The 20097-nt window shown below is 43.8% G+C and overlaps 1 protein-coding gene across 2 annotated transcripts in view; it reads right to left on the bottom strand.

Annotated features, from left to right (window-relative positions):
- Window positions 1-20097, bottom strand: part of TENM2 (teneurin transmembrane protein 2) — a 990950-nt gene that overhangs the window by 217161 nt on the left and 753692 nt on the right. For both annotated transcript variants that reach the window (XM_065874146.1, XM_065874147.1), the window contains exons 6-7: window positions 15210-15332; window positions 1047-1252 (exon numbers count right to left, since the gene is read on the bottom strand). In XM_065874146.1, coding sequence (XP_065730218.1) covers window positions 1047-1252; window positions 15210-15332 — 329 coding nt within the window. The remainder of the gene's footprint in view (window positions 1-1046; window positions 1253-15209; window positions 15333-20097) is intronic.

The raw sequence follows: 20097 nt of genomic DNA, 5'->3' as shown, positions 1-20097 counted from the left end.
CCATATTCTCATCTAATCTTGTCATTCCAAACCCTGGGAATAATCTCACTTATGCAGTGTCAAGCACTCCCCAAGGCACTTAGTACGGGGAAGCACAGGGAAGCCACAGAGAAATGGTTGCTGAATTTTGGTTAATGTTACGTCACTCTTTTCAAACACAGTGGGATGTCTCCTAGTGATGTTTTAACAAATAACTAGACCCCTTGAACAAAAAGTACCCAAGGATGAGCAAAGGTCTGGCAAAGGTGACGTCATCAGGTGGGGAGGTAACCGTTTTCTTTTTCTGAGAAATCGTTCCCATAACATAAATTTCACCACTTTACAGTGTGGCAGTTTTTAGTATATTCACTCTGTTGTGCAGCCATCACCGCTATCTAATTTCAGAGCATTTACATCACCCCGAAAAGAAACCCCAAAGGTATTAGCAGTCAGTCCCGATTCTTTCCTCCCTCTCCCCTGGCAATCACTAATCTCCTTTTTGTCTCTATGGATTTGCCTATTCCAGACAATACAAATGGAATCAAACGATATGTAGCCTTCTGTATCTGGCTTCTTTCATTTAGCATAACATTTTCAAGAGTCATCCATGTTGTAGCAGGTAACAATATTTCATTCCCTTTTTTAAAAAAAAAAATATTTCATTCCCTTTTATGTTTGAATACTATCCCATGGTAGGGACAGATCACATTTTGTTTCTCTATTCATTAGTTGATGGACATTTGGGTTGTTTCCACTTTGGGGCTATTATGAATAAACACTGCTATGAACATTTGTGCATATTGTTAAATGAGAAATAAAGTTTTCAATTCTCTGTCGGAATACACCTATTAGTGGAGCTGCTGGATCATACTGTAATTCTTTGTTTAACTTTTGGAAGAACTATTGAATTCTTTTCCACAGTGGCCCTCCGTTTTACATTCCCACAGAGCACACAGGAGAGTTCCAACTGTTATTGTCCATCCTTTAGTTATAACCATCCTAGTGGGTGTGAAGTGTTATTTGTTTGTTTTTTTTTTAACTCATGGCTATATCAAGCATGTTCCTACCTGGGCATGAGACGGTGGAAGTCCTCTTCTTATGTAAACACCGAAGAGAGCATCCTTCCCGAGGGAGATATTGAACTTTAAGAACTGGGGTTGACTGATGTGAATCTGTGATCTCCAAAACACGCCAGGTGGGACTTCTTGGGTCACCCGCCGACCAACTTCCGCTTCGCCACTGTCTATGCTGCTGTTCTTCAAGAACCAGGGCACTGGAAAATAGGAATTGACACCAAGTCCATGACATGTGTACACATTAGTTGGCTCTACATTTCTGTTTGATTATATGCCAGTATTTAAAAAATATATGATGGTGCAACCCATGGCAAATGTCTCTTTAGGTCACAACTTAAAATATCTAGGTTTTAAATAATAATCCTAGAAACTCATACCCCAGGGCATCTGAAATATTGGCACAGCGCTTGCTAAACTTCTGAGATCACTCTTTACTGATCAACTATCATAAGAGCTGGAGTCTGGTAAGTACGTGTAAACTCCAAATGTGACTGGGATGTAAAATGATCAGTAGGGAAGGGGAGAGTGATATTAATTTGGCACCAGATTTAATTCTTGCAGCTGTTAATTATTCTTTCCTGCCACAAACAAGTCCAATATACTCTGACATTCTCATAAATTAATAAAAAAGAGCCAGCAGTGAACAAACATCAGTCCAAAATAAATAAAATAACTCAACAGAAAATGCTGACTTGCTCTAAGGCTGACCCAACATTGGGTGTCGCCCCTTCCCTGCTTAAGAGGAGGGACTTAAGAGCCGTGTGGAAACCACACCCCCCTCACGGTGACACTGGTGCATCTCTGTTGCGTCATTTGAAATCACTCATATAGGAACCACTGGTTGCCCATACTCAGCAACCTTCAGAACTTTAATAACAGGAGCTCCAGAAATTCCTCTTTTAAAAGAGGGTTTCTTAATAACAACGAACTAGCCAGGGTCTCCTACACTTCGGAGGGTGGTTTCCTTTATGAACACAGAATTAAGAAAAAGCTGGGAGTTACTAGAAGTTGCTCAAGAAAAGTTAACTGATCTCTCAGGGCCTCATCATCATCCTCTCTAAAATGGGAACAAAACCTTGATGGAAGCTAGTTTTACATAGGTCACTTGTGATTCCTTCAAATGGATTCTGAACTTGAAAAGAAATATAAAACCACAATCTCCTATCGTCTTGAGAACTTCTAAACCAGCTGAAACCAAATACAGAAAGAACTGAAGACATTTTGGTTTTGAGGGTCTTTGCACTTTTTGATTGATCACTTTGGCGGCCTTGTGGATCTAAAACTTCTTCAGTCTCGTGGGCAAAGGATGGGAAGCCAGCTCCCTCCTGCATTCTGTAATGGACGAACTCTTCTGAACATATTCATCTGTATTTGGCCACAATCCATTGCAGAAGGTTTGGATGGTCAAGAGAGATCATAAGGTTGCAGAAGACTGGCATGAAAGGTGAGTGAGGCATTCTGACTTAGCTGACCTGGCTCTGTTACCACCTGGCCACTGCATCAAGACAATACTCATAAATGCTTGGTGCTGGTTTCTCATTCCAGAAAATGGAGAGGTGACATTCTTGGATCCCTAAAGGTTTTCCATATCTAAATTATAAAAGAAAAACCACAGAATGACTTGAGGGTGTAAAATTATTTTTTTCCCCATATTTAGTTCAATAGGGGATCAAATACGAAGTAAACAGGGGCTTAAAATAAAGTAGAAGACACGCTGCTTTGGACCTTAAGAAGAAACCCTCAACCTCTAGAATAGGGAACAGGCTCCTACAGGAAGTTTGGAAGCTTCCATCACAAAACATTGTTAGGAAGAAAAGAAACTAGTAATCCTTCATGGGTCAGCTCTTTAGATGGTTTGCTCCTCAAACATTTTTATGTTGCCTATCAGATATGAAGTACTTTCCTGTAGAGGAGGAATACTGCATAGCGTGTAAGAGCAGAGACTGGGCTGAGACTGCCTTGGTTCAAAGCCCAGCTTTGACACTTGGTAAAGTGTATCCATTCTCTGTGCCTCAGTTCCCTCCCTTGTATAATTGGGACACTATTATTATTTATTTCATAGCATTGTTAGGAGGATTTAATGAGTGAACCCACGCAAAGCTCTTCGACTAATTTTTGGCACAAAGTAAGCACTAAATAAAAATTAGCTATCATGATTATTATTATCGGTAAGGTTCTAAGCCTCAAAGGCATATTGTTTATTTTGCTGACATAATGACATATCTAGGGGGAACCACTTGTTATCACCAGTTGATCAGAAGTTCTGATTATTATAAATTAAAAACGAATTTGTACTTAAAAATGCTGCTTTGGACGGGCTCCTCTCCTCGCCAGATTAAGGCCTTTGGAGGAAAGGATACAATAAAAAGGATGCAGTAAGGAAGAGCTGTAGGAAAAACAAAACCAACCCTGGGGAAGAATAGTTTAGGAGTCTCTGACAGAGACCAAATGTAACCCCAGCAATCACAGTGTAGCAACAAGTTAAAGAAATGCACTAAAGATAAAAAAGAATTCTAAAGAAATCACTCATCTTTAAACTTAATAAAATGAGCTTTCCTTCATGTCTGTTGGGCTTTCAGGGGTTGCTGGGTTAATGACAGGCTATGAAAAAGTAGCAGGGAATCGGCACCCACGAGCCCACTAATCTGCTGTTGAAACTTAAACGGATTTTGATAATGTCAAACCAAATGAGGACGCCAGAGGTGGCGAAGAGGCTTCCAGGGAGCGGCTGCGCTGGAGAAATTCCGACAAGGAGCCTCAGGGGGTTGGTTCTGTTCTGCTTTGTTTTTTTTAATAAATTTATTTATTTTTAGCTGCGCGCGGGCTTTCTCTAGTTGTGGCGAGTGGGGGCTACTCTTCGTTGCGGTGTGCGGGCTTCTTATTGCAGTGGCTTCTCTTGTTGCGGAGCACGGGCTCTAGGCACACGGGCTTCAGTAGTTGTGCCTCGCGGGCTCTAGAGTGCAGACTCAGTAGTTGTGGCACACGGGCTTAGTTGCTCCGCGGCATGTGGGATCTTCGCGGACCAGGGCTCAAACCCGTGTCCCCTGCACTGGCAGGCGGATTCTTAACCACTGCCACCACCAGGTAAGTCTGGGTTTGGTTCTTATAGTAGCGGGGTCCCCCTTCTTTCAGTAGACCCCAACTTCAGGACACTGAAGTCAGTAAATTAGCTGCTCCCGCCAATGAGTACAGGCTGACTTCTCAGTAGTCACACTCCCCCACCAGGGTTTCAGATGCCCCGCCCCTCATGTTCCATCCACCAAAGAAGGCAGTGCACCTGGGTGCTGAAGTATAGGTTTTGTAGCCAGACAACTGGGTTCCAATCCTGGCTCTGGTTCTTCCTTGCTGTGTGACCACCAGCAATTTGCTTAACCTCTCTGGGTCTTCATTACCTTTTTGTTAAAATGGGAACAATAATAGTAACTATCTCATAGGCTGAGAGTAACAGATGGAAGTACACAAAGAAGGTCCCTAGCATATAATAATAGCAAAATATATGCTAGTTACACTGAATTAAATAAAAGAATGAAAAACGATAAGGGAAAATGTCTGGCTTTTTTTTTTTTTTACCATCTTCATTGGAGTATAATTGCTTTACAATGGTGTGTTAGTTTCTGCTGTATAACAAAGTGAGTCAGCTATATGTATACATATATCCCCACGTCCCCTCCCTCTTGCGTCTCCCTCCCACCCTCCCTATCCCACCCCTCTAGGTGGTCACAAAGCACCGAGCTGATCTCCCTGTGCTATGAGGTTGCTTCCCACTAGCTATCTGTATTACATTTGGTAGTGTATATATGTCCATGCCGCTCTCTCACTTCTTCCCAGCTTACCCTTCCCACTCCCTGTGTCCTCAAGTCCATTCTCTACATCTGCATCTTTATTCCTGTCCGACTGCCCCTAGGTTCTTCAGAACCATTTTTTTTCTAGATTCCATATATATGTGTTAGCATATGGTATTTGTTTTTCTCTTTCTGACTTACTTCACCCTGTATGACAGTCTCTAGGTCCATCCACCTCACTACAAATAACTCAATTTCGCTTCTTTTTATGGCTGAGTAATATTCCATGGCTTTCTTTTCAGAGTAAAGGATTTTCAAAAAGACATTGTGTGTATATGTGATATGCATGTATATATTTACATACATGTATATGTGCATATATACGTGTGTATGTATCTATCAAGAGAGAGGGGAGAGTCTAACTCTTCTGGAATAGACTTAACTATGGGAACAAGCTTAAAATTGGGAGTCAGGCTCTGTTTCCATTACTGATTTTTGGTGGGACTTTCTAGAAGCCTGTTTGGTTATTTTATTGATTAGCTTAGTTTATGAAAATCCTACTTTATTTAGTAACACTGAAAAAATTTTTTTTTTTTTTTTACAGTATAACAGGCATCTGGTTTATTTATTTATTTTTTACATCTTTATTGGAGTATAATTGTTAGCTTCTGCTTTATAACAAAGTGAATCAGCTATACATATATGTATGTTCCCGTATCTCTTCCCTCCTGAGTCTCCCTCCCTCCCACCCTCCCTATCCCACCCCAGTAACACGGAAATTAAGATCCAGTCAGCTATACCTTCACACTGAAGCTCTTTTATCCTTTATACCTTGCCTCCTGCCAGATAAATAGGTTCTTTCTCTGCGTTTTCATAGCATTTACACTTAACTCTACTGCAGCACTGCTGCTGGGTACTATGTTGATTTTACTTGCCTTTCTAAGTGTCTCTTATTAGACGCTATGCTCCCTGAGGTCAGGCAGGGCTACAAATGCATCTCTGGGTTCTCCGTGGTTTGCACCTGGCAACCCATCTATAAATTCTTATTGAACTGAATCAAGTTTTATCTGACCATCTGATGGGGTATTTTAACAAAACCCCTGTGACTACTGGGTGAAATGAGAGCCTTAAGAAAGATTTACTTTGAAAAGTTGCACGGAAACTGGCTTTAAAAAAAAAAAAATTAAATTCTCTTTCGAAAGCTCCATGGGGAAATTTACTACCTAAAGAAAACTTCCTTATGAATCCTTCTGAAAAACCATGAGTCAACTCTTAATTTATCTTTTGTATAAAGTCTTATAAACAAAAAAAATGAGCCAAGGCAGCTGGAGTCTAGTGTATAGGTCATTGGATTAACAACCAAAAGGTAAGGGTCCTAATCCTGATGCTTTATGATGCTGAACCATTTGTGGAAGGAAAAGGGATGTAAATGAACTATTCTGTTGAAATCCCATCCTTGTTACTAAGCAGCTGGCTAGTTTTAGGCAGTTCAGCTCTCCAGGTCTCATTGTCCTTATCTCCATAAGAGTGGTTTGGACCCAAGGATACCTTAAGGGGCATTCCACCGTAGCCTACTGTGGTCTACAGAGCAAGTCAGGAGGGTCATCTCTGGGTTTGTACTACAAAGTCGCCTATGTGGTGTCCGTGGGGGGAGGGGTTATCAGAAAGTGAAGGTAACATCCCTTTTAACAAACCAGTGATTGCTTTCAAACTAAACTTTCCACATATGCAACTGAATTATTCTTTTGCAAAGAGTTTTCACTTTTCCCATATATATATATATATATATATATATATATATGTGTGTGTGTATATAAATATATACACACATATGTATATATATCTGCATATAAATACCTTTAATATATATAAAATTTTCATTTTGAAATAATTTCAGATTTATGGAAAAATTTCAAACAATGGTACAAAGATTCCTGCATATCCTTCACCCAGATTCCATAAATGTTACATACATTTGTGTTCTCTCTCTGTATATAAATATATATTTTTTCTGAAACATTAAGTTATAAACAGGTGGCTCCCTTACCTCAAAATATTTCCAAGTGTTTCTCCTAAAAACAAGGCCATTCTTTTTCAGAACCACAGTACAGTTATCACAAACAGAAAATTAACATTGATACAACCAAATATATCTAATTTATAGATCTTATTCAAATTCGCCAATTGTTACACTAATAGCCTTTACAGCCAAAGGAAAAAAGACTTTTTCTACATACCTAAAAAAGAACCTTCAAGGGCTTCCTTGGTGGCTCAGTGGTTAAGAATCCGCCTGCTGATGCAGGGGATACGGGTTGGAGCCCTGGTCCGGGAAGATCCCACATGCCGCAGAGCAACTAAGCCCGTGCGCCACAACTACTGAGCCTGCGCTCTAGAGTCCGCGAGCCACAACTACTGATCCCGCGTGCCACAACTACGGAAGCCCGCACACCTAGAGCCTGTGCTCCGCGATAAGAGAAGCCACTGCAACGAGAAGCCCACGCACCACAACCAAGAATAGCCCCCACTCGCCACAACTAGAGAAAGCCTGCACACAGCAACAAAGACACAATGCAGCCAAAAATATAAATAAATAAAATAAATAAATTAAATAAAAAAGAACCTTCAGAATGAGTGGGCATAACTTCTGTAGCTTTAAAAATAATAAAAGGAAAAGTGAGGCCAATACTGCCTCCCAAGAGATTAAAAGGAAAGGTGGCTTTTGTAAATTGCTACAGCCAGCGTGGGGAACCATCTCCATGACTCTGTCCTTGGAGGTCAAATCCCTGGGCTGATGTCCAGGAGGTCTGTGCCGCCCTCTGAGGTCAAAGAGGCCATCAGCCCGGACCAGGGTCCCGGTCCCACAAACAAGGATCAGAACCTGGGCTCCCGGAGCCATGCCAGCTCTTCTAGGACAAACATGGTTAACCCCTAAAAGGATGCCATCGAGAGTCACTCAACAAGGAAACAAAGTAATTATGGTTTCTACCTTTACCTCCAAGATGGGTGTCGTCATATTGAGAAGTTCTGAGTTCTCAGGAGGCAATGTTGCATGTGGAGCTGGTCAGCCCTGGGTTTGAATCCCAGCTCTGACAACTACTAGCCGTGTGCCCTCGGGCTGATCCCTCCCGCTCTCTGAGTTTGTCTACTCCTCTGTATAATGGGGTTGCTTCTGAGGATTAACCAGAGTAACACAGGACGCGCACTTTTACATCTTTCTATCCAGTTGTTGTGCTGCCTGCAAAACACCTGTAACTATCCCAGATTTGGAGGATAAATATGTGATGATTTATGGATAGTTTATGGTATCAGCTGCCTAGTGCACTATTAACTACAAGAGGGCCCAGGGCTGGAGTGGGCTGTAATGAAACAGACATCTTGCAGAGCAGCTGAAATCAATACACAACGAGTGGTCAGTACATCTGCAGACCTGGGGGGGTACCTACTGCATGAATTAAAGTGCTACGTCCAGAGAAAGCAAAGGCCAGTTTAACACCCAAACTGCAGCTGTTAATGTGGGCTCTAGCTGCTTCTCAGGTGGGCAACTGAAAGGCAGCCATGTGTTTATTTCACAATGATCCATGAATGTGCCAAGCAAGGCTGGGTGGGTCATTCACTCATATTTTCACGCAACGACTATTTATCAAGCGTCGACTGTAGTGCTAGGTAATCTCTGGTCAACATCAAAGTTGGGGTGTCTGTCATATTCCCATGATCCATTATCTAGGCAGCCTGAAGTCTCTGCACCAACAGTATCAAGAACAGAGGAATTTAACACCATTCTGTAATCGTTCTGTGTGAGTCCGGCCACCACCCTTGGGTTCTAGGCAATGACCAAGCGTAGTGTCCTGGCAAACAGGATGGCGTCCAGCCTCCATCCCCCAGAGCCGTGGCTTCCATGTCCAACTTTTCTTTCTATCTACGAGTTGCACAGTGAAAAGTGGAGATGGTGATCGTTTTGCCCTAAGAAGCAGATGCTTAAGACACATTGCTTCTTGCGGGTTCATCTCCAGCTTAAAGATGAGATTTCTGGGATTTTGGAAGCAACGCTCTAATGATCAATTTCACAGGACAGCCCACGTCTATAACTCCACGGAAGATTGCTCATGGAAATGTGAAGCGATTGCCTATTTCAGACACACGTACCTAAACTTCCAACCAGTTAAATAAGACTGATGTGGAGCAAAACAACAGCCTTCCATCGCCACATTAGAAGCTAATCATTTCAGAAAATGTTGCCATAATTCATTTATGGAAACAGCAAGACTATTCCCCAAACAAGTGATAAAGGGAACGGACTCACGGTCACAGCACGGAAATGAAGCCTCGTGTTAATACTTCCTAAACTTAAACTGAACTCTGGAGGCACCCTAGCATAAATCTGCCTTGCGGATTCTTCTGCCTCACATATTTTTATCTATTGCAAATAAAGTTGAATTCAGAATATTGCTTCAGTCATTACACCTCGTTTCCATTTATTTGGGAATCAGGACAACCATCTGTGAATTCTGTTTAACCAGAAGAGAGGCGAAAAGATTCTCCTAAGGACATGAGATTCACTAGCTCGTCTGAGTCAGCAGCAGCCCAGGAGCCTTCACCCGGCTGTTGCCTGTCTGTTCTTCAGGAATAGACTTCCATCCTGAGCGTCCACTGCGGCTGTTACAGTATGCACAGCGTCACACAGCAATAATGATTTTTACAAAATCCTTCAGCACTCAGAACTACACATGGCCTTTCTTTTGAAACCTCAATTCTTCATCTTAGACAAAAATGGCCAAATCTCTGCCACTCAGGGTGTTAATAGGTATTTATACATCTGACTGTTCAGGTCAACATGCTTCTGTATTAATAAGTAGTTCAGTTTATTAGTATTATTTATAGCAGCTAAAAATTTTATTGAGTGGTTACAACTTGCCATGTAGTCTCCGGATTCCTTTATGATTTTTGTTTCCTGTTTTTCAGACAAGAGGACCACAGGAGTAAAGTGACTCGCTTCGGATCACACAGGTCTTAAGTGGCAGAGCTGGGATCAAAAGCTCTGTCCGACCGTTTCAGAAACCCACGTACGTAACCACTAGGCTGACTGCATTTCAGACCCTGGGCTAAATACAAGAGAGACAAAGAGAGGCGTATCCAAGCGGATAGCAGAGACCAAGCTCTGGGTGTGCAGGTCTCTGAAAGAGAAGCATGCCAGTGAAAGTCAGGGCGAATGTGGCAGGAAGGGAAACTGGATCTCATTATTAATACCTATGTCAAGCCACGATGATGCCATGTATAACAGAAAGTATGCAACTGGGAACGGCTCGTGGAGGGCAATCAGAGGTTGAAATCCACCAATGTGATGCACTAAGTGGTACCCATCTGTAACAACGGTAGAATAGCACGGCCTCCAAAATGAGGGGAGTTGTTGCATTGGTATGTAGGTTGTCGGTATACCTGCCAGTAGATGTGCAGTATCTCAATGGCTGGCTCGATCATAATGACCCCTTGTCCTTCTGGGAACTTCAACGACTTTGAAAAAGCCCCATGTAGGGAAGTGATCATTTTGGAACCCTGGGTTGTGTTCATTGAGAGGCTGATGAGAGCCAGAGGAAGAATTACCAACCTCCCTGCTAATCTGGCTCCTAGTACCATACATTAAGCCAACTAGTAAAAATCATTATGAAGTTTTTGCTGAAAGGGCAAGTGTAGAAAAACATGTTTCTAAACAGAATAACAGTCTTTGCCATTTTTTTCCAACTTGCATACCATCTGGAAATTCTGATTTTTTTTTTCAAAGGGTAGGAAAGAAATGTGCTCCAGGCACAAATAAATGTTTACAGCTGAGTTATAAACCGAGAATGGTGGGGCTTAAAACAGACATGCCGGCAGTGATGGAACTCAAGCTGCAGTGAGACAAATAACGCTGCAAGGAGCTGGCCAGCTCATTTTCGCACATTGGCCCTTTGGAACGGGAAGTCCTGCTTCCTACTGACCTCATCAAGCACATGGTTGAGAAGAAGTCTTCATCAGGGTTCGTCCCCATTCTTAGAGGGTAAAGGAAAAAGGTGAAGTGGTAGGATTGTCTACCTTCACATTCCGAAGGCAGCCTTCGCCTTTGGAAAATACAGCACCTCATAAGAAGTGGCAGCCTGTGGAGGCTTGTTAAGTGGACCGACCAAGGGACGTTATGATGATGTCAGGAAAAACAACAAATATTCACGGTTCTCTTATTAAGTATCTGATATCACACACCATATTCTATAAATGACATCTCCTTATGGGGGACAGCAAGCTTATGAGGGGGTACCATTTTACAGATGATGGCTCAGGGGCCGAGGGAGGGCAAATGACCTGTTTACATCCACACAGCTCCTTAGTGATGGAGCTGGTGTTTGCATCCAGTCAGACCAACCCCAGAGCCCTGTAGTATAGAGCATCTGTCAATGCGAAGTTATCCGAGAATATATTATACCCAACATTATGTCAAGAAGGAAAAACTGATATATTGGAGTTTTGTCTTTCTCCCTAGTCTCCTGCAACTTGTAGTTACAGACAAGTCCAAGGAAAGTAGAAATGGGTTTGTACGTGATCAAGACTAGTCAGCCAACTTTTCCTGTAAAGGGCCAGACAGTAACTATTTCAGGCTTTGGGGGCCATCTAGGCTCAGTTGCACCTACTCAACTCCATTGCCAGAGTGCAAAAGCAGCCAGGGACACTGAATGAACGTGGCTGTGTTCCAATAAATCTTTATTTGCAAAAACAGGGGGCTGGCTAGATTTGGTCCATGAGATGCAGTTTGCTGACCCCAGATATAGAGGACACCTTGAATGTAAAATGAGTGTAGGTTTTGAGAGTGACCCATGAAATTCTACTCGGGAGTTTATTCTTTCTTAAGATCAGTGCACAAATTGGCTACATACGACGTGCCCTTTAAAAGTTCTTGTATATTTTGCCTCTGGACCTAGCCAATCAAACTGGATTCCCTTATGCCATCTGACCAGGTGAGAACACTGTACTGAATCTTCGTTCTCAAGGCTTGTCTAATCCCAGATATCTATAGAAAAAGTGTTCCGTGCTCTTGTAATGAAGACGTATGAGTTCGTTCCTTTTAACATAGAAATACGCTTGAGATGGTGAGTGATTCTGGCAGTCTGTGGGCTCCCCTTCCTTGATGTGAAATCCAACGACCAAATCAACCACGTTAAGTTTTAATTGAAAGACAGAATGGAGAAAAAATAAACCGTGAACAACAACAAATGGAAAAGGGAAGACAAAGCCCAAAGAACATATATTCTCCCAACCAATTAATCAAGTGCTTTGTTTCTACTAACATATCAGAGTGTGTAGGCTGCCCTATTAGACTCCTTTCCAAATCTGAGCAGTGTAAACACTCCTAAAGACCAGGTAATGAAATCTCTATCGATGTGCCATCTTAGATGGGACTCACATGCCTGTGTTTTGCTTACATTTTAATTTGCTTCTGCTGGATACTTACCTAGTAATTGCTTAATAACATTAACCTCCCTGGCAATGTGTGGTGTATCTTGATTAAAACATTATCGGAGTGAGGGATTATCGTACAGCACAAAAAAATGGAGAGGGTGGTATTTAATTAATTTATTGCCAATATATCTTGATTGTCTCTTTGAAACACTGGAAAAGTAGTCGATTGGAATTGATCCAGGTTATCTAAATGTATAGATTTGGATTGTGCAGAGGAAGTAGGTCACTGGGTAAAGAAATTCAAACGTAGGATCACCGCCTTTAAAAAGAGTTAGGCGGGTACAACACACCATTGTAAAGCAATTATACTCCAATAAAGATGTGAAAAAAAAAAAAAGAGGCGGGTGTGTGAAAACACTAACCCTTCTAGTCATTTTTAAAACCAAACTTCACAACAACTTAAGGAGAGATCTGATCTCTTCGGTCACAGGAAAGAGCACTGTTTTGGCGTTCAGAAAGAAGACGTTCTGAGTTCTACTTCAACTTTAAGCAATTTCAAATGCTCAGACTTTATCATAAAAGTCCTCCTGACAAAATTCACTGCACAATGACTTGGTAACCTCTTTTCTGGCTCAGAACTCATTTGGAAAATATTCTGCTATGTGTGATGTTATACAACTCACACAGTATTTTCAAAAGCAGGTGGCCTCTGAGGGGAAAAGTTCTGGCCCTTCCAAAGACACCATGGAAAATGTTTCTTTGTTCATTTAGAGACATCATACTCTTAGCTAGGACCTGTTCTTTTCCGGGAATCTTCTGTCCTGCCGGTGGGGTTGGAAATGAAGCTTAATCACAAACGGGAGGAGAGGCCGACCTTCACTTATGGAAGTTCATGCCTATCAGTGATTCCCTTTTGTGAAGAACGCTATTTAAAAAGTGTTTGTGCGAATTCCCTGGCGGTCCAGTGGTTAGGACTCTGGTCTCTCACTGCCGAGGGCTCGGGTTCAATCCCTGGTCGGGGAGCTAAGATCCTACAAGCTGCGAGGAGCGGCCCCCCCCCAAAATTGTTTTTTAGTTAAAAAAGCGTGTGTATGTAATCTCAGTAGGTATATGGACATAAACTACATCCCTGTGCAAAAAAAAAATGCATATTCACATTTCAAATGTGTATTCTGCACTCTTTTCAAAAAATGGAGTGTTGATTTGCAGATTAAAGGACATCTGTGGATCAAACATAACAGAGACCCCCAAAAGCAGTGTTTCTCACAGAGCAGCACCACGGACATTTTGGATGGGATACTTCCTAATCGTAGGAGGCTCTCCTGTGCATTGTTGGCTGTTTAACTGTATCTCAGCTTCTCCCTACTAGATGCTGGTTGCACCTCTTCTAAACGTGACAATCAAAAAAGTCTTCAGACCTTGCCAGATGTGCCCCCAGGAGGCAAAAACACCCCAGCTGAGAACCACTGCAGTAAAGGCAACTGAAGTTACATTTACAGGGGGTGTCAAGCCCTGGAGATGCGCAGACGCCAGCAAATCTGGCTCCTGGCTTGTGGGTCAGTTAAGGTAAAATATACTTTTCATTTTCAGGTCTAGTTTTAGTCACTCGATAATGGAAAGCATATAATTTCATCCTCAGGTAAAACTTTTTCATGCTTACTTAAAGGTAATTTAGTGTTATGATTAGGATAGATGAGGAGAACGACTCTTAAAGCCTCGATCAAAAGACGACAAAGTCACACTTGAAGCATTAGGACAGCTCCGGAGAGGCTAATTTAAGCAACGTTAGCACCTCAGGGCTAAATTAATGTACACCTCTATGGGAAGATGATTCTGGAATATCCTCTGTGGAAAATGCCTGATCTAGGAAAAACCCAACAGCTCCCTTAAAGATGCACACGTCACAGACCTGAGTTCAGATTTGTACCTGCCTACTTGCTGGATTTGGGGTAAATTTCTAAAACATCCTGGGCCCCGGTTTCTCCAAGATAATTTTTCTCCCTTTAGGGTTACTAAAGTTACACAACGTTAAATCTGGCACACAACAGGTGCCCAATAAATGTTTCCCTTACCATTGCTGAAATATCCCTGTGGGGTATTTTAAGAAATGTCGGGTGAACTGCCTAGTGTGCTAAGAGGCAGAGTGAAGAATTCTGTGTTTGGAGAACCCTTCTGTGCAATCTCTTCTGTCTGTGATTTCCATCCTGAGTCAAGCATCCTCCCCTACCCTGCATGCCAGCCTGCCTAATGGTGCCATTGGCTGCCGTTGGTTGCCTCTTAATTGCCCCACGTCCCCACTTCCCCACGGTTCTGTTTTTTTCTCCTCTTTCTTAGCACCTTGTTAGCACCTATTTTTTTCTTTTCTTCCTGCAAAAGTACTGCTGCCTGATTGCTTCAGTAAACATTTCTATTGTCCCCTTCACTGTTTTGCCAAGGGAAGCTTTGTTCCCGAGTTGTCAAAACTCCTTTCTCTTCTCCCCCGAAGCGGAACAGCTCCGGGTCTTTTCTCTTTCATGCCTTGCCAGGTGCTGCTTCCTCCCTGGGGAAGCTGCATCTCTCCCCTGGGGAGAGGGCTCTAGTCTACTGGCCCGTGCCGCCTGCCGCTCTCAGCTTTCCCCATCAGGCAGGACTTTCTCCTGCTGCTCCCCAGGCCTTGAGATGCTTTCAAGGAGCTCCAGACCCTGCCGGTCGCTGCAGAGAGCGTAGGGGTGCACCTGGCTCTGAGCGGGCACCGCGCCAGCTCCGAGTGGCTCCAGCCAGACACAGCTCACAGACAGGAACAGCAGACAGCTTTGAACGGGGTTACCTAGAAAATGCAGGGCTTTTTTCCCTCCCCTTTTCTTCCCTTTTGCATACCTTACAGGATTCGGATTAGAAAACCTGAACCAGGTGGCGAGAGCTCTGAATTTTCCTGTGGCCTCAAGAGGGCGAGCTGCGGCTGTAACCTCACCTTTGCCTCCAGATGGCGCTGTTGTCACATCATCGTTTCCTGGTAAGCCGGTCCTTATCCCATTGTTAAAGGTGTGTCCATCTGCCGGCTGGAGTTGCCAATTGAGTCCGAGCAGATGCATGGCTGCAGGAGAGACAAAGTAATGAAAACATGAATAGAGAATTCAGCAATGCAGATGTCAAGGGGGAGGGCCAGGTGCCTTTTCCAAACGACTGCCTTTGAAGGAAGCTGCAGTTCAACACTGGCTTGCCCCAGGCCTCAGGGATTAGCTAAATACCGAAGGCAAGTACATCTGGGTAGTTGGGTTTCCTCTTCCAGTGGAAAGAAAACAACAGCCTCAGGGGGAGAGCATCCCCAGTGGCAGGCGGAGGAGGGAGGGGAAAACAAAGCCCGGACCTTCCAAATGGTGCCACCCTAAAGGGGAAAGTGCCCCTCTGGAATCACTGTAAAGGGCACTCTCCATCCCTCCCAGCCTTTCCTGCACTCCGGACAGAGCTGTTTATAGACTGGTGGTCCAGGGGCATTGAAAAGAATAGTTTCCCCCAAACTGCTCACAATCTAAATCTGTTTCAAATCAAGGCTCCCCCGGCGGGGCCAGCCTGCTGGTCTGGTGCAGACGAGACTATACCTGTGCTGAAATATCAACGCAGCCTCCAGTATCTGCAGTAGTACCGGCCCACGGTAAAGCCCACCTCCCTGTTTCAAACTTGAAAAGGATTTTTCCGCTCCAGCCCTCTTCCTGACAAGTGAACATCTTTTGAGCCTATGGTGGAAAAAGCTTGGGGGTAGTGACGGAATGGAGTCCTTTTCTGGAAATAGTACTACGGTGATTCACTGTCTCTCTCCCTCTCACCTGCCCTATCTCTACCCTCCCCCACAGTCCAAGATGAGACACAGAGTTCTGAAGCACTGCCTCTTCTTTGCTAAGCGAACAAGCGCGCCTACAAAACTCTCGTTTTACTCCCATACAACCTCCAACCTCCAGACACCAAACTTCCTTCTGGTGGTCCTTGTCACTCTGTTGGTGCCAACTGCCCGCGTCCCGGTGAGTTGAGCTAAGCCAATATCCCCCTATGTCTGATGGCTCTTGGTGAGCTGTTCTTACTGTGTGGAGCGAAAGGCAAGTTCCACACACCTGCCTTCTTTCAAAGTCCGTATCTAAGAAATGCTTCCTTTGTGAAAAAATAAGGACTTCCTTCCCCTGCATATTTCTCAGCCAGGCAATAACCACCACATGTCTGTCTGGCATTTCAACCAGACACAGGCTGATGCCTTTGCTACGTTTCCAGCACTGCAGGAGGGAAAGGGCTGTTGACAGGGAAAGGTTCCTAGTATGAGGCGGGGATGGGAGAAACAATTAACCACAGGAAACGCAATTAACAATGCTTAGGAAATTGTTCACACAGCAATTAATTCTGCTTGCTTACCACCACCTAAAGTCAGGCTGCATTCTTTTAAGGTTAAAAACCTATCTTCAAACCTTACAGCTCAGATTGATGGCCATGGATGAAGGTGGCAAGGCGTCCCTGCGTGTACATCTGCTTTTTCCTTATACACATCCCCACCTCAGAACCAAGTTTTCTTTCTCTACCTTACTCCGAAGTGCAAGGCCCACTACTGCAACTCTTCGAGATGATACATGCTAATAAGAGTAAGTGACATTTACTGTACACTTTCTGTCTGGGTAACACCTAATTTTCTCCTGCAGTTTATCTGTTCTATGTAGGTCACTTAGTTGAAGAGGCCAGATTCGATTGCCTCAAATAATGACATATTTTCACTGTACAGAGGTCAGGACATGAGAACTAATCGTGGCAGCTTCAAGAGAACGATAGCTTCTGATTTGTAATTACCAGGTGAAGGGAGCCGAGGAATTAGCTATTTTTAAAAGATTTCCAAAAAAACATACTATTGGGTTATCGGCGCTTGCCTCGAGCCAGCTTTGCTGCTGCACTGGAGATGCGGTTCTTTCAAGGAGGGTCTCTGTGTTTTAACAGAGACACAGATAGATACTGCAGATCCAGCTGGGGCCCAGGCCTTACAAAGCTTTGATTTTTCATATCTAGAAACGGAAGCGATGGGTCCATCAGGCAAAGATGACAACCTCCCCAGTGCCCCATCAATATGAAAACTCTTGTCAAAACTGCTCCCCTTTCCTGGTACCCAATCTTGTCATTCCAAGGTACAGAACATACTGCAACCATCAGCTTTGGGAGATCAGAGAGCAAGCAATACCCCGATCTTACTGGATATACCGAGGGCGTCCACGAAACGGTGGTCTCCGTTTGCAAAGACGCCTGCCCCCGCCTTGCTTTTTATCTTGGGTTCCGTAGCATCTCTTTATTTAAAAAAAAAAAAAAAAACTATTCTGAAAACAAGAAGACCACAGATGGGGTGAGAAGGGTTCGGGTCAGAGTACACAAGTAACTTCTCAGACGACTCCCAGAAGTGAAAGGAAAAATAAGAAAGTGAGATGAAGATGGAAAAAGGACAAAAGCCAAATCCGCGGTGCATAAGCTCTGTCCTCCCAGTAGAAGCGATGCAACTCTAGTTGCAAAATGAAACTCAAGTTTGGGCATACTTTCTATTGTTGAATTGAACATTAATAAGTGAGAACTATATCGGGGTACAATCACCTCCTCTTGGTTTTTTTTTTTTTTTTTTTGTAGGCGGGGTGTTGTGGGGACTCTGAAATAGGCTTTTGTTTGCACTTTTTATTTTTTTTCTTGGTCAGCTATTCCTTGTCTCTTACTTCGGTAGGAAAATGAGAATATCTTTCTGGCCTGTGGGGATGGACTAAAGTGTCCTTAGGATAAAGACCGAAGGGAGCTGTGAAGTAAATGAGTTTCCTGACTAATGAGAATTCTGTTTCTCGTTCTGCTACTGATTTGCTTGATGGTGGGGGCTGAGAAATCAGTCAGTCTCTCTCTCTTTACCTTTTGTAAAGGTTTCCCTTTACAGGTAGGATAATAGCTGCTTAGGGCCAGAGGGAGGTTCAGCAACTGCCCCCCCCCACCCCCGAAGATTTATTGATAGCAGAGTATCTTGAACATAGAAGGTGCTCCATAAGTGTTCATTGGAATCAGTAATGATACATGCGGGCAGATGTGAGGGGCTGGATTGTAGGAAATGATACTCTTTATAAATAAAAAACACATAATACAGGGGGGTAAAGGATGGAGTGAAACAGTGCTGGCCACTATATGGAGGGGTCTGCAAAGAGAAGCTTTCTGATGATTAGAGTATTAATACCTGCTGCCAGTCCTTGGACCCCTTCTATGGCCAGCACCGTGGTAGACATTCTACAGATATTATCTCAAGACCCGCAGCTTACATTTGAGGTGGGTGCCGTCATCATGCCCGTTTCACAGACGGGGAAGCTGGCGACTGTAAAGTTTGATCACGGGGGGCTTTTGGAATACGAGGAGGATTACCGTGGGAGGCAGTTGGCTGCTTCATATTTCATAGCGATCTGGTTACAAATTCTGGTTTGCAGTGGAATCTCGGCAAACCTGGTCTCTTCCTTGCAACTCATGATAATCTCCCTGTGGTTGAGGAATCGCCAATTTTGTACAGTCAGCACCCCGTTCCTGAGGGGGGGGGGAGGTTACATCATAGTTCCTCACCTTATTAATCTCACCACACACGCTGCACACCTTTTCCTTCTGCCACATCATCAGCCTGGGTCTGGAGCGAGGACAGCATGGTCCAGAGCCATGGCTGACCGGTGATATAATACAGAATGATTGGAGAAAGGAACTGTTACTGTTGTAAGCCACGGAGGGTTTGGGGTTCTTTGTTACAGCAGCATGCCTGAGCCAATCTTGACTGATACGTTCAAGTATACCGGAAGTGAGAAATTCCACTTTTATACACTAGGTGTCCATGCAGTCCTTAAAGTTATTCACTTACTGGGTCGGGATCCTTTCTAAAACCCAGCCAGGAAGAGTTTGCACATATTTAAGGCCACTACATTAGCTTCTATGAACAACAGCAACAAGTAGCTCTTTAAACATTATGTCCTAATATCTCCAATTCTGATCTGCTCTCAGAATCAGACTTAGAAGCTGAGAAGCCTCAGAGTAGCCAGAGTTACCGCTTCTTCACCTCAAGATGTTGGGTGAACACTGGCCTCACCGTTTTCTCCCAAAAGACATCTGGATGCAGTGGAGTGGTCCCCTCCCCAATCCCCACAAATGCTCCAGCAGCTCATCCCAAAAGTTCCTGTTCAGACCATCTGAGGGTCAGAAGTGAAATGAGTTTGGGAGACCCTCTCCCTAATGTTATTCATCCCGCCACTGACAGCCTAAATGCACAATTTATCATGGTTTGACAGGCTCTGCTCCAGAGAGATCCTGGGATGCAACAAGGGGGCTCCATGGGTCAGCAGGGACAAAACAGGGAAAGGCTCCAAGGGGAAGTTCACGTAATCCAGGTGGCAGCTGGGAAATCAGCCACCAGAAACACAGTAGGGTAGCCAAACTCTGAAAGTATCCCTCTGGCTAATTGGAGAAAACTTTTATCAAGTATTGAAAATGAACCAAGACAGGATGGACAGACCACACACAGATCCCAGATTTCAGCAGGAATAAACAGACCTACCTGCAGTTATGGTGCTATTTTCTTACTGAAGTTGCCTGCGTTTGTGCCAGATGGGGTCCGATAGAAATACTCAGGGGGAGCCAAAGCAAAGAGAAGAGGGAGGGGTTGGCGGCAGGTAAAAGAATTCTCCAGCAACCACAAGGAAGGAGACTGTAGGCCTTGAAAAGTGGCAGCTTGGAACGGGGGTTGTCTGAAATAGTAATTAGGGTATGTGTGGGCCCTGCTGGGTGCCACTTAGAACCTTCCATGTTCACTGGCTGGCAGAGGATCAAGTTGACAAGAGGGC

The sequence above is a fragment of the Phocoena phocoena genome, chromosome 3 (assembly GCF_963924675.1).
Source record: "Phocoena phocoena chromosome 3, mPhoPho1.1, whole genome shotgun sequence".
Taxonomy (NCBI): Eukaryota; Metazoa; Chordata; class Mammalia; order Artiodactyla; family Phocoenidae; genus Phocoena; species Phocoena phocoena.
Note: the sequence above shows the minus strand (reverse complement) of the source record. Positions and strands in the feature narration are given on the sequence as shown.